Source organism: Podarcis liolepis (assembly GCF_965112155.1).
Source record: "Podarcis liolepis genome assembly, chromosome: 1".
Lineage (NCBI taxonomy): Eukaryota > Metazoa > Chordata > Lepidosauria > Squamata > Lacertidae > Podarcis > Podarcis liolepis.
In genome coordinates, this window is record NC_139554.1 from 92,989,654 (window position 1) to 93,004,348 (window position 14,695).

Below are 14,695 nucleotides of genomic sequence, written 5' to 3' on the forward strand. Positions count from 1 at the left end.
TTCAGTTTCACCAACAAGAACTAATAGTTCAATGAAACTTGTTGCCTTGTCGTGTAAAGCTTACATGCACTTGAAGAATATGCAATTAGGGTGATAATTGTGTATTGAAAAGTGCTGGCAGGTAAAGCAGGGTACAAAATAAAAACCAACCTGAAGGTTCACTTTGGAAGGAAGAGTAAGTTGGTATCCTGGATGAGCTGAAGTTTTGGAAAGACTCAGTTGAAGACCCAGAAGTATCAAAACCTTTTACTGAGAAGTCTGTCCTTCTAGAGTATGCTTCTGACGAGGAAGGATTTAGTTCTGAGCTGTTGGACTCTTCTATATATGAAAACGTTCTTTCAGTCGCTTCAGCAAACGTATTGTTAACTATGGATTGTAGAGTTTGTGCGTCTCCTTTGCTGAAAGTTGCTGAATGGTAAGTGCTTTCAGTGTAAGAGTGTGAAATGCTTGCGTCACTCATTGAATGATGACTACTTCCAAGAACTGAAAGAGGAATTTGAAAATGAAATTTTAAAATTGCACTTACAGCATATAACTTTGCTATCAAAACCTGTATTATTTATAATGTCACATTATTCATAATGTGTAGTTACTAGACTTTGATAAAGTGAATTACATCCTGCCCCATTTTGAAGGCATGTGGTTTAAGGTGATGCCTACATATCTGCCAGTGGAATACTGTAAACAGTGACATTTCATTGGTTCATACTGTACTCCAGATCCCCTTTTGCTGCACAAAACTCCAAACTCAAATGTCATGCTCTGAACAAATTATATAGTTCATAACAGAAATGCTTATCATGAGAGACTTGATAATTTGTAAGTGTGTATGCATAAAGATACACACACACACATCTACCTATGTATACATAATATATACATGAAAATAAAGCTCTTTATAATTCTAGGTGTTTACAGCACGTATAGACATAGTAAAGGTAAAAGGACCCCTGACCATTAGGTCCAGTCGTGACCGACTCTGAGGTTGCGGCGCTCATCTCGCTCTATAGGCTGAGGGAGCCAGCGTTTGTCCGCAGACAGCTTCCGGGTCATGTGGCCAGCATGACTAAGCCACTTCTGGTGAACCAGAGCAGCACACGGAAACGCCGTTTACCTTCCCGCCGGAGCGGTACCTATTTATCTACTTGCACTTTGACGTGCTTTCGAACTGCTAGGTTGGCAGAAGCAGGGACCGAGCAATGGGAGTTCACCCCGTCGCGGGGATTCGAACCGCCAACCTTCTGATCAGCAGGTCCTAGGCTCTGTGGTTTAACCCACAGCGCCACCCGCATCCCTGCGTATAGACATACATAATGCAAACTATGGTGAGTACAGTCAATTCTTCCTTCACTCTTTTTCCTAAAGAAAACTCACTTGACGGATCCTTTGGTGAAGATGGGGACGTTGGAACTTCAGAGGAATGCTGAAGCAGGTGCTCAGTAGAAGATCCAGCGGATTGCACTTCACTTTGTGAGACATTATGCATTTCTCCTCCGGAATTCAAGCTCAGGGTCAGATCTGAAGACTCGGAAGTTTCAGTATTGTAAGTGGTACTGTCTGTTGCATCAGGAGATGTGCTGTTATCTGGTAAAGACCGTGAGGTCCTCTCTCTACCATGCATTAATGTAGTTGACAGGTATATGCTGTCTGTAGAAGCCCCAGAAAGCCTTCTTTCCACATCAGACACTTTAACCGGCTGAAGACTGCTTCCAGTACCTAAATCGAAACAGAATACACCGTATTTTTCTGTGTATAAGACAACCCCTATTTTTTTGAACCCAGAATTAAGAAATCAATATTTGAAACATCAAACAGAACAACTTTGAGATTTTTTGAGGGAAGCTGGCTGCCCACGCCAGAGCCAGAGCCTGAACCCCTGTGCATTCACCATCCATGTATGAGACAACCCCCAATTTTTGACTAATTTTTAATAGCAAAAACCATAATCTTATACACAGAAAAATACGGTAGTTGGGAAAGAGGAAAATACAAATTTCATATGCATCCCTTCTTTGAATTTCTTTAGGTGTTCGTACTTCCTGTCAAAAGTACCACTTCTTTCGATTCTTTTAAGTCTGAATACTTAAAAGTCATAATAATACAGCTGATCCTCAAAGGTTTTCAACTAATGCCACACAGCATGATTACAATTCAAAGAAAGATGTTGTTAGTTAGGCTTAAGTGCTCACGTCTTATATCCTTTTGATATAGGCAAAAATTATTTTGACTTTAATGAGACTTGAGAATGTATTTGGCTGGGTGGCCCCCAGTACATGTTGGGTCTAGAAATGGAAAATCAGATGACTACATCACACTAATTTTTATTGTTCCGTGGAGTTGAAGTATTTTCATAAGGTTGAAGTGGAATGCAGACTAGCACAGAATGTTTTTAATGAAAAAATGGTGCAGAAACTGGACAGCGGGCATTTGAAGTCAGCGGCTATTTGATATGCTTAACAGTGTTGCTATACAATCAGAAATGCTGGTGAGCTGAATTTTACATTGTGTGTAATTTCATAGATCATAATAATAGAGTTTTGAAAGATGGAATACAAAGAATGGACATGTGCCAAGGAAGCAATTGCATGAAAGCCACAATAGTTATTGTTGATGCTATTATTATTATTATTATTATTATTATTATTATTAATCCCTCGGCCTTCCTCCCAAAGGAGCCTAGGCTGGCAAATATGCAAGTAATAAAACAATTAAAACATCATAAAAAATTGCAATGCAGATGTAGACTGGGAAAGATATCTCCTTAAAAGGCTTTTTGGAAGAGGAAGATCTTCAGTAGGTGCTGAAAAGTTGACAGAGACAGTGCCTGTCTAATATTTAACAAGAAGAAATTCTAAAGGGTAGATGGCACAACACTAAGGGTCTGAGTCCTATATTGCCAAAGAGTCAAGCTGTTACCCAGTTTAAAAATGGCATATCTTTTTAGCAGCAGAAATTGCTGCACCTAAGGGCAACCTCACATTTTTTAATCAGGTATGAGCAGACTTCAGGTGTACTATTTTGTAGTATGTTTCCCCCCTGGAACTTGAAGTCCACAACATGCGAAATAGCAGTGCAGTGGGCTGGGGCTGAGGCAAGGGTAAGAATGCAAAGTAAGAATTCTTCTGAACACATGCCCAGGAATTTGTTGTGCAGAACTGCATTCCTTTCATACAGAAATCCAGTCCTAGTTTTCCCTTAAGTTCTCTCTATTTCAGCAGCCCAATTTGCAGAGTGGGGCTACTGGTAACCCCTGCTTTACATGATAAGCATATTTGTTCCATGTATAGCAGGGGCTCCAGTTGCATGTGCTTGTGTGTGTAAAGACATACATGCGTTATGGACATTTTCATATATTTTGCCACAGGAACCACAAATGTATACAAAACACTTTGGCTGTGTACACATTAAACCTCTAAAGCATATTTGGATCACATTTCCTCTCTGAAAGAATTCTGGGCGTGGTAGTTTGTTAAGGCTTGCTGGGAATGGTAACTCTGTGAGGTGTAAACTACAGTGCCCAGAATTCTTTGAGAGAAAGAATGTGTTTTGATTGTGCTCTAAAGGTATAACGTGTGCACAGGACAGTTATATAAAGTGTGGATGTGTCACAAAGAGCAAAGTTATAGTCGTTCATATTCATGTGTATAATACAATAGTTAAAAGCTGACTGTTACTTTAAAAAGGAAGAAATAAGGGGAAGTTTATGGAGAAAACTACATAGACAGACAGGAAACAAATGAATGGCTACGTCTCAAGCCGATTTCTAACCAAAGCAATAACAAAAATGGAAAACTCACTTGAAAGATCTATTGCAGAAGATGAATAGGCAGATGTTTTGGAGGAATATGTAAATAAATGCTCTTTTGAGGACTCACTGAAATCCATCTGGGTAGATGGGAAACTGTCCTTTCCACCTTGGGCTGAGGTTGACACATTCTGGGTTAAATCTACAGAGCTGACATTTTCCAGATCAAAAGTTGATAGCTCTGTTGCATCTGTGGATTTGCTCTTGATAGTTAGAGATCCTAATGTCCCATCTCCACTTTTGATGAATGTGGCAGTAGAGAACATACTCTCAGTCTGAGAGACCCTTTCCTCTGTACCAAAGTTGTTGAACGTGTGCTGGCTACTCCTAACATCTAGAAGTGAACAAACTGGAATTAGAACTTTGTCTACAAGTTCAGACTAAAGTTATGCACATACATTAATTGTAAAACTGTATGCACATTTACTCAGAAGTAAGTCACAATGTGTCCAATGGGGCTTATTATCTTGTAAGTGTGTTTAGGATAGCAGCCTATTATAAAAATCATGATTTTCAGTTTTCAAGTTTATCATTCTAATGTCACTGTCATCTCATCCAAATACAACTTTCTGTATTTTTTTTAATGATATGGAAATGCTTTACATTTCAGGAGAATTTGCTTATTTAGATTTATTCTATGGTGTTCATTTTTAATAATAATAATAATAAAATTCTGTAAAGAGAGAAGAAAAACACAATGAGCTGGGAGCTTTCCCATGAGCTGGGCAAAATCATGTATCCCCTATATAAAATAAATAGTTTCTTAAAAAAAATGTGCCATAGTGGCCACCTGCTTTTCATCTTACCTAATCTAATTTAAAATTTCCAATCTAGTACCTCATTATGGCTTCATCTAGCCAATCCAATTATAAGAGGTAGTCACTATCCTATGTCTCATTATCTCTGGCATGGTCTTAGTTGGGCAACATATTACATTTAGGTCAATGGAATTAACCAGTGGAAACTCTAATAAGCTAAATTACTAAAGCTAAAATGTGGATTTTTCCATTTGAATTTAACCAGCGCAGAGGCCACAACTAGTGAGATGTTCCAGATCAAAAGCAGAGAGGTATGTGCCACCTATAGCCTTGCATGTGTCACTTAAGGTAAAGGTAAAGGGACCCCTGACCATTAGGTCCAGTCGTGACTGACTCTGGGGTTGCGGCGCTCATCTCGCTTTATTGGCCGAGGGAGCCGGTGTGCAGCTTCCGGGTCATGTGGCCAGCATGACTAAGCCGCTTCTGGCGAAGCAGAGCAGCGCATGGAAACGCCGTTTACCTTCCCGCTGGAGCAGTACCTATTTATCTACTTGCACAATGACATACTTTCGAACTGTTAGGTTGGCAGGAGCTGGGACTGAGCAACGGGAGCTCATCCCGTCACGGGGATTCGAACCGCTGACCTTCTGATTGGCAAGTCCTAGGCTCTGTGGTTTAACCCACAAGAGATCCTAAAAGCCCATCTTTGCTTCTCACAAGAGTGATGGAAGAGTACATATTAGGTAAAAATTTCCTTTTTCAATACTGTCTTGAGTTACTCAGACCTTTGACTTAGGAAGACACTTCCAGGGTATGAATGCTATGCCCCTGGGGCCACTGTGTGCCTAACAAGAGACCCGGTGAGAGAAGTTATTATCTTTTTACAGCACTGTTCCTACAGCAGCTTCCTTTTCCAAGAGTTCCAAAAGTCAGAATCTGCTAATGCCACCTGCCCAACGAAGCCTACAAGACTCAAGAAATCACTAGCAGGAACTTCCTAATTGAGTTGTTTTAGAATATTTTAACTGTGGTAACCATTTACTATGTGTGCTGCTTCTTAAATAAAATGACAATTGGAAGCCACTCTCCCTTTGGATTGCTGACACTGTTTTGAGATCATCTACTCCAGCAGTTACTATGAATGAATGCACAGCACTGGCACTCAGATGACAAGCCACTTATAGGTCACATTCACATCATACGTTTAAATCACGTGGCTCCCCTCAAAGACTCCTGGGAACTGTAGTTTGTTAAGTGTGCATTGTAAATTACAGTTCCCAGGATTCCTTGGGGGAAAGCCATGTGCTTTAAATGCATGGTGTGGATGTGACCAGGTATTATGTCCCTTGCATGGAAGTGTCACCACATGGAAGTGTTCATCAGTGAACTCAATGTTAACGCTGCAACTTATGAAGTGGCCCTGGAGTATGGAGAAAAGAAAGGATTTTCAGAGCAGGTGATGAAAAGGCTATACTTCTTATGGGGCTCAACATCCCTTTAGAAAGTTTTCCATTCCCAAGTCAAGCCACAGCATAGCTCGCCACAGGAGTTGGGGCCACAACGGGAAACGTTTCCTTTTACTCCAGCCCACTCATGATCGATAGCAGCCACCATGGAGTGTGTGGAAAGTGCCAACATTATTGCCCTGGCTCATATGGTGACTTATATAAACAATACCACTGAGAGGGAGAGGGCACTTACCACACGGATGCTGATTTCCAGGGAATGTGTAATCTTCAGATCAGCCCTTAGGGGGTGATGGGTGGGGCTGGAAAAGGGATGTCATAAAAGGGCTAAATTGTTCAAAGGTGTCCTTTAAGCACAAACAAGAGTCCCCAGGGCTATAACGCAAAGTTTATGTGAACTTTCTCTCATTGTCTAGGATCGGGAGCAATCCCCTATTTTTCCACAGGAAATTTGGTTTTACACCAGCCAAGGCAAACCAGTGCTCTCAAATCTGTAACAAAACAGAAGATCTTAATTCTTTACCTGTTGCTTCTGAAGGGGACTGGGAATGTGTCACTGCTGCTTCAATAAAATCAGTGTCCTCTGTTGACAAATTTGTCTGTCTGGTCTGCTCTGGAGTCAACATGTAAGAAGAATTAGGGAGGGCCGAAGAGCTGGAGATTTCAGTATTACCGGCGATGGACTTTTGTGTTGTGTTCTGAGAAATGCTGTTGTTGCTTAGAGTTTGTATTGTCCTCTCTCCACCTCTGTCAGGTAGAACTGAAACAGGTACACTGTCAGTATGAGAACTAGAAATACTCCTCTTTGGATCTGAGCTGCTTGCTGACTGGTGATCAAGATCTTCAGTAGAAAACACACAACAGTAAAAAACAAATATGAGATGTGCCACCTCCAGATATAGAAAGAGTATCTCAAGTTTTATTATGTAGTTTTCTTATAATCATGCAGATCAAATAGAAAACATGAAGTGGGGCGTGCGCACTGCAGCCCAATAAAAATAATGAATGCCTAGATTAATGGTTGATTCAAAAAAATCAATGTGCAAGAGGAATGGTTTCCACCCACACAACAGAACTTTCCCTCCTCTCCTCCCACACTGTGCCCCTACACCAAACCCAAATCTATTCTGATGGGTTGCTCTTATTAGGAGGGTTCAGAGGCCATTGGAGGGGAGATGGGAAGCTCCACTGCGAGAGCATAAGTCATTCCACTCACACAAATATTTAGTTGGAAACAACCCATTGTTTATGACAAAAAAGTTTAATGTTTTTGTACATGGTTTGTTTTTATTTCCATCGTAACATTGGAAACATTAATTTGGATTAAATACATTTTATAGAATAAATTAATAAAAAGCATCTTTTTCGGTCTTTTTTCTTTCAAGTATATATATACCATGTTAAGTACCTCAATACTTCATTAATCCATTCCTCAATAGCTGGAGAAATTGCTTGACTTCAGTACCTGGTTTTTCAGCTGCTATAATCTCCAAGACCATTAAAATATATATATATTTATCTTTATACTTGTTATAGGTTAAAATGCATATGTGGGGTACATGTTGAATCCCCCTGCTCTAATTTATTATACTTTTATATTTCCTGTAAGCTGAACCATAATTTTTATTTAACTATTTAACTAATGTACCACTTGAAACAGTTCTCTCTAATATCCACCTTTAATAAGAAACAAGTGTTCCCGTTGGCCACACATTTTCACAAGTATATATAACTACATACACTCCAGTATATTAGCTCCATCCGCCATATAGCTTTAACTTGATTAAACTCACATATGTATTCCAGGAGGAAAAATAAATCTTTGACAATATGTTGTTATTATTACCAGTATCAATCAGTCAGAATATGTTAAGGTTCTGAAAGGCATATTGGGTAACATCCGGTGACCTACTAACAAGTCACTGTTGATACAACAGATCCCCCTGCCCTGCCCCAGTATGCTCTAAAATCTGTTCAATACAGTTGGGAGTCAGTCTGGAGTAGACGGGGGAGCAACGCAGGAGGTTGCAAGGGAGAAAAGGAGTTGTTCTCATTGTGTTTGTGGAAGTGTAGTCATGTGATGTTGGACATTGCCAAATGATTCATGTCCCCTACAAAAGTGCAAATAAATCCTAATTTAAAATACCAGTACAGTGGTACCTCAGTTTACGAACTTAATCCATTCCCGAAGTCCGTTCTTAAACTGAGGTGTGCTTTCCATAATGAGGCCTCCAGATGCTGGTGCCCTTCCACTGTTCGGATTCCGTTTTTAGACCGAGGTAAAGTTTGCAAACCAAGACACTATTTCCGGTTTTGTGGAGTTTGTAAACCAAATTGTTCTTAAACCAGACTCTTCTTAAACCGAGGTACCACTGTACTATACTATTTAGATATTCTAGTCTTAAAGAATAATGACCAACAATTAAAACCTCATGTTTGCATAGTCCTCCATTTTTTAAAGTTTTTTAAAAAGATTTTAAAGTTTCCTTAGTGTAAAAAACCAGGATAATAAATGACTGAATCTGATCCAGATTTGAGTGGGCTCAAACATACCATAAAACCTGTCCTGTTTTCTAAACCAAACTGAGATTAAAGAGCTACTGTTAACTTCCTTCAGTTGTCTGCACATTTGTAGACAAGTTTATTTCCAAACCTCCTTTAGTGGTTTGTCTCTCTAATCTTAGCCTATCTCCTCTTGCTCTCGTTTTTAAAATCTATTCATCCTAATGCTTTGGTTTCATTGTTACACCAGGGAAGTGAAACAGTATACTGAGATTTAGAATAAAAGAGATCTTCGTGCTTTACCTGTCATTCCCAAAGAAGCCTGGGAATGTGCAAGCGTGACTTCGGTGAAATCATTGTCCCCTGGTGACAAATCCATTTGTCCAGTCTCTACTGGAGTTAACATGTGAGAGGAATTTGTGAGGCCTGAAGAGGTAGAGATTTCATTGCTAGCCGTTGTGGATAGTTGTGTTGCATTAAGAGAACTGCTGACGTCTCTCAGTGTCCGCGATGTCCTCTCTCTGCTCCTATCAGTTAGACCTGAAACAGATGCACTATTTGTGTGAGAACTGGAAATACTTCTCTCTGTATTTGAGCTGCTCCTTGGCTGACCACTGTTTTCTGCAGCTGAAACACAAGAGCAATACATTAGATGTGCCATCTGCATGCGCTAAAAGGGCATCACATTGCATTTCTTCCCATAATTATATTCAGACAGCTCTAATGGAAAACAAGTCCATATCCCCTTTTGTCTGACAAAAGCAATGAAGTTCAGAAAGTTGCCTTAGAGTATGATAAGAAAGTGTGATCCTGTGTTGAGTCAGTCAGAAGGGTGGTTACCTGTGAGTAGTAGAAAAAGGAGTGAACCTATGACTGTGTGTGTGTAGGGATGCTTCATTTCTGTACTTTTAATGCCTGCACTGCAGTGGGTGCTGCTGTAGAGGGCGCTCTGGTGCTTTTGGGTCAGGGAGACAGAGCCCAACAATATTTGAGGAACACAGAGTTTCCTGTCTCTGAGCTATATGGTATTTGCTCTTTTTCTCTTCATGTTTATATTCACTGCTAATGTTTGGGCATCATCTTCACACCAGACAAGTCAAACAGTGCTCCAAAATCTGTAATAAAAGAGATCTTCATCCTGTACCTGTTGTTTCTGAAGGAGCTTGGAAATGTAGAAGTGCTGCTTCAGTGAAATCATTGTCCTCTGGTGATGAATCCATTTGTCCAGTCTGTACTGGAGTTAGCACATGTGAGGAACCCATGAGGCCTGAAGAGGTGGAGATATCATTGCTAGTGGTTGGGGATATATGCGTTGCATTAAGAGGACTGCTGACATCTCTTAAAGTACGTAATGTCCTCTCTCCACCCCTGTCATTTAAACCTGAAACAGACACATCATCTGTGTGGGAACTGGAAACGCTTCTCTCTGTATTTGAGCTACTCCTTGGCTGACTACTGTCTTCTGCAGCTGAAATAGAAGAGGAAGATATTAGATGTGCCACCAGCAGGCGCTGAAGGTGGATCTTATTGCATTTCTTCCCATAACTGCATTCACACATATTTAACAGAAAACAAGTTAATTGTGCTCCAGTCCCCGCACCAACTGATAGAAATGATGAAACCTTGGGGGGAAAGTTGGGGTTTTAAACCTTTATAATAAAATCTGAGGGGAAAGTGCTAGTATAAAAGAACTGCTTTGAAATATTCAAAAATATCTACATTTTAGGAAATTCCTACAAGCAGTAGCTTGCTCCACTTTAAACCCAGTGGAATACTGTAAACCCTGCAAAGCTATAGGATTGTGTTATGAAAGGAACCTCTAGTGTGACTCACGTTTCGGGACCAGAAAGGGCAAGAGACTTGAGAAAGCAAAGAATAAGATCTTGGAAAGACGGGGAAGATGCTAACTTGGGCACAAATTTCCGAGCAATCGTTGTACAGTATATTTTCTCTTTAACTGCAAGGCTCTCACCCACAAGCCAAATTAGGTTCACGGGGTCTTAATTTGGCCCACAAAGTCATGCCCCAGCTAAGCCCACCTGCACCACAGCCAAGGCACCTTCAGACTTGCTCTGCAAAGCACATCACAACTGTGGCATGCAATGTTGACGGAGGGGATTGACCAAAGGAAGCTCCTCCTCAGAGTGACACTATAACGCTATGCATTATTATAACAAGACTTTAATAAGGCAGCATTTGATAAGACACAACCATGATTATTTACCCAGTCAGCTTCCAACAGACACTGTGTATTTCAAAGACCCTGTTTACATTAACTGAATGAGCTATGTCTGCAGCCCTTTTGCAGCAAGGATTGCTGAGCTACAGCCATCAAAGTTCAGGATAAGATTGTGGCTAAAAGGTAGGCAAAAGGAAGTCAAAAGCCAACAGCTATTCCAAAAGCTGCCACTCAGACATCCCACGAAATAATCTTGCTGGCAAGTAAGTATCCCCTCTGAATACCCTTGGTCCCAAATAAGGAGATGGCCTCTTTGCCAATAAATGGAAGCAGTGCTTCCAAGTCTTGGTATCCCCATTCACTCACTCTTTTCTTCCTACCAGGTCCCAACCCAAAGAATGCACAGATTTCATCAGCAGAATATGAGGCAGCCAATGCTTCTTCTGCCCATCCCTTTTTCACTATACCACTGCCTGTCTCACTTGTTGGTTCTCTCCCTTTTCTGTTCTTAGCAATGAAACCAAGCTAAGTCAATGATCAGTAGTAAACTCCACCACCACCTGGAAGAGAAACTGACAGTGGGGCAATTGAATTGTGTTGCTTTCTTGTTTTGCTGTCCTGGGCTCCTTTGGGAGGAAGGGTTGGGTAGCAAATGAATAAAAGAAATAAATTGGGAAAGGCTATTCAAGAGGTGAACAAATAAAATCCCAGCTTGGATCAACAGGAAGCAATAAAATGGGTAAAGAGGAAGTGTTCCATTTAAAGGCATAGAAGTTCTGAAAAGCATTAATACTGCTTTGCCGATTGCTGGTGCTAAAACTGTGCCTCCTCATGGGGTGGGAAGTGGGAGTCTGAAAAAACATGGGAAGAAATGTGAGTGAACAAAAGAAGGTGATTCTAAAGAAAAGGGATACTGTGGAAGCAGTAGGATTTTCCCCACATTGCATCTTTTCCACTTTTGTCTTATCAGGATTCACCAGTCTAGAACCTAAACCAACTCTCCAAAATTCCTGGTAAAATTTCTTCTTTTGCACAACTATTAAAAACATAGGAACCATCTTCCCCTTTTCATCTACCTATTTTCTATAAGTGGAAAAGATGTCTTCCAGTGGTTACTAGTCATGAAACCCCAGTTGGGAACCTCAGTCTTTACCAAAAGTATACTATCCATGCTGATGACAAGGAACGGATAGCTTCATCATGCTCTGCTTTATGAATTTCAGTGAGGAATCTTGCTGTCCACTATCAACAGACTACTACCATGACATAGAACGACAATTGTTTTGATTTCACATAAAATATATTTCTGTTGTTATTTTTGAACGGAATGCCAAGAATCTAGTCCAGGCTTCCTCAACCTCGGCCCTCCAGATGTTTTTGGCCTACAACTCCCATGATCCCTAGCTAGAGGACCAGTGGTCAGTGGTCAGGGATACTGGGAAATGTAGTCTCCAAACATCTGGAGGGCCGAGGTTGAGGAAGCCTGATCTAGTCCTCAAATCATAATGGTGACTTGCCTTACTATTTCTGGAGAAAACCCTCTCAAATTAATCATAAACAATCCTCTGCATTTTGGAACATACTAGAGAGCTTAAAGTTTTCACATCTATTATCTCAGGAATCCTTTCAAAAACCCTGCAAGATAGCCAATTATCCTCCCAATATCTGAGATGCAAGGAGGATGAGAAATAGTGGCTTCCCTGTCGCCACCAATATTTGCTCAGCTGAGATAAAATCTGCAGCAACTTCCTGGCTCACAGCTCACATGGCATTACACTACAGCAGTTCTAAAACAGTATAATGCTATTATTTCTCTATGGGAATTCATTAAGAAGTAGACTTTTAGAACAGAAAAAACAACAACATACTAGTCTTTGGAGGCAAGTAAGACTGGGCAAGCCGAATCCTTGCTGAAGACTCAGGAAATTGTGTGACCTTTGATGTGTTACTTCTTCCTCTGGAATGTGTTGCATGAGATGGGAACTGGGTTCGATCAGGAAAGGTGGTGACTTCCCTCTGAGAAACTGGGTCTTTTCTTGATGAATCAGTCAGAGCGACACTGTCTGTAAGAAACTGTGAAGTCCTTTCTGTGCCTCTGTTGGTCGTTGTTGAACTGTCCATGCTGATGATATGCAAACTGGATGTTGTGCTGTCTGCATCCCACCTTCTATCTATATGGTGGCTGCTCCCAGTAACTGTAAATATGAAATGAGAAAATTAAACCCTATCAGGGTCTAACAATTTGGTATTTGCGGTGGAACCATGGCTTCCATCCATCTGATGTCTTGAATTTCATCTGGTGTCGAGAACTGTACAGAACTTGCAATAACTATATTATACTTGGGCATTACACAAAAAAGCAACTGGAGGGTAAATCTTGCAAAATAGGCGAATATATACAAAATTCGTTATTTGCATAAGTGTATGCAGGTTCAGCTTTGTGTGGCATCTTATTCATACCTTTGCTTGAAAAGGGGGTGTCTCAGATTCCATTTGCTTTCATTTTCAGTGAAATTCAACTAAGACTAACTACAAACATGTATAATTTAATGATGACAAACACCATTAAACACCTTTATGGTTGTACATCTAATCATTAACAAAGGAATGACCATAGCCTTCCAAATCAATCTGTGCCTCACCCAACTTCTCCTTATTCTTACACACACCCATTCAGCTTTGTTGTTTCAGGGTTTGTCAGTCCATTCAGATACAAAAAGACTTTTGATGGTGGAACTCACTTGGGTGATTATCCTCTGAAAGTGAAGAAACGGGTGTCCTGGGAGAATGTATCCTCAAAGTCCCTGTTTCAAATCCAGCAGTACCCAAGGAACTTGGTGAGGTATCAGCTCTTCTGGCCTGCATCACCGAAGATGACTGCTGAGCTGTACCTCCAGACCTGATCATTTCAATATAAGCAGAGTTTCTTGTTCTGGCTGTAGACACAGAAGCACTGTCGGTTATCGTCCACAGTGTCCTTCCTTTGACACTGCCATGGGCACTGAAGGCATCTGTACTGTGTGCATGAGAGCTTGAAGTCCTTGTTTCAATGTTGGAACTTTCGCTGCTCATAATGGCTGGAGGGGAGAAAAAAAGATCATTAAAACAGAAGCGAAACCAGGTCTGATCCTAATTACCCTGGACAAGTCACAAATTTATTAGTGGACGGCAGGTGGTTGTTATGTTCATGTGTGTTTGGGCCCAACCTGTGTTTGCATGTGTGAACAAAAACAGAGAGGGAGGGAGAATGTATGTATGTGCATGCCCATATGCCCCTCCATCACATCTCATGTGAATCATCTTGGGTTTCCACTCATTTCTCATTTCAGATTACCAATAGCAATGCAGCAGCAAAAAATTCTGGGCATTAATTTTTTCATATCATCCCAGAGCCAATAGTTCTCTAGCAACAGACACTACACCACCACAGAATCCTTTGTTTTCATATCCCCTGCCCCTGGCAGTCATAGCTGCATGAATTACTACACTTTGGAATGTATCCCAGCTTTGTAATTACACCCTGTTGACCTAATTTATCCTCCTAATTATTTTTAACATCTTTCCAAGAGACCATGGGTTGGCTGCAAACAGTTGGTGATCATTACCAGCGGTGATCATGCTTTAGTGAAGCCCACGATCCTTGCAAGTTAAGAACATAAGAGCATAAGAATAGCTTTGCTGGATCCAGCCAATGGCCCATATGGTCCAACATCCTGTTCTCACAGTAGCCAGGCAGATGCCTTTGGGAAACCCACAAGTTATCCATATGTAAAGATGTTTCAGCTTGAACACAGAGACAGGGAGATGTGCTTTCAGATAATGTATTCCTGGATTCAGAATCTCTTCTTGGGCCATACAAGGCAAAGCCAAGTCTATTCTCATAACAACAGTGGTCTGGCAAACTCTGTCCTGTAGGTTCCCTTCATCTGTGAGAAGCCTGTGCGTTCGGTTACTGTCATCAACATTCCAGAGCCAGCACACATGA

General features: G+C 40.8%; 1 protein-coding gene across 1 annotated transcript in view; it reads right to left on the reverse strand.

Annotated features, from left to right (window-relative positions):
• Window positions 1–14,695, reverse strand: part of HEG1 (heart development protein with EGF like domains 1) — a 61,607-nt gene that overhangs the window by 24,762 nt on the left and 22,150 nt on the right. The window contains exons 2-9 of the mRNA XM_083488407.1: window positions 13,452–13,787; window positions 12,579–12,905; window positions 9,676–9,999; window positions 8,835–9,158; window positions 6,553–6,879; window positions 3,798–4,139; window positions 1,375–1,716; window positions 151–483 (exon numbers count right to left, since the gene is read on the reverse strand). Of these exons, the coding sequence (XP_083344533.1) occupies window positions 151–483; window positions 1,375–1,716; window positions 3,798–4,139; window positions 6,553–6,879; window positions 8,835–9,158; window positions 9,676–9,999; window positions 12,579–12,905; window positions 13,452–13,787 (2,655 nt within the window). The remainder of the gene's footprint in view (window positions 1–150; window positions 484–1,374; window positions 1,717–3,797; window positions 4,140–6,552; window positions 6,880–8,834; window positions 9,159–9,675; window positions 10,000–12,578; window positions 12,906–13,451; window positions 13,788–14,695) is intronic.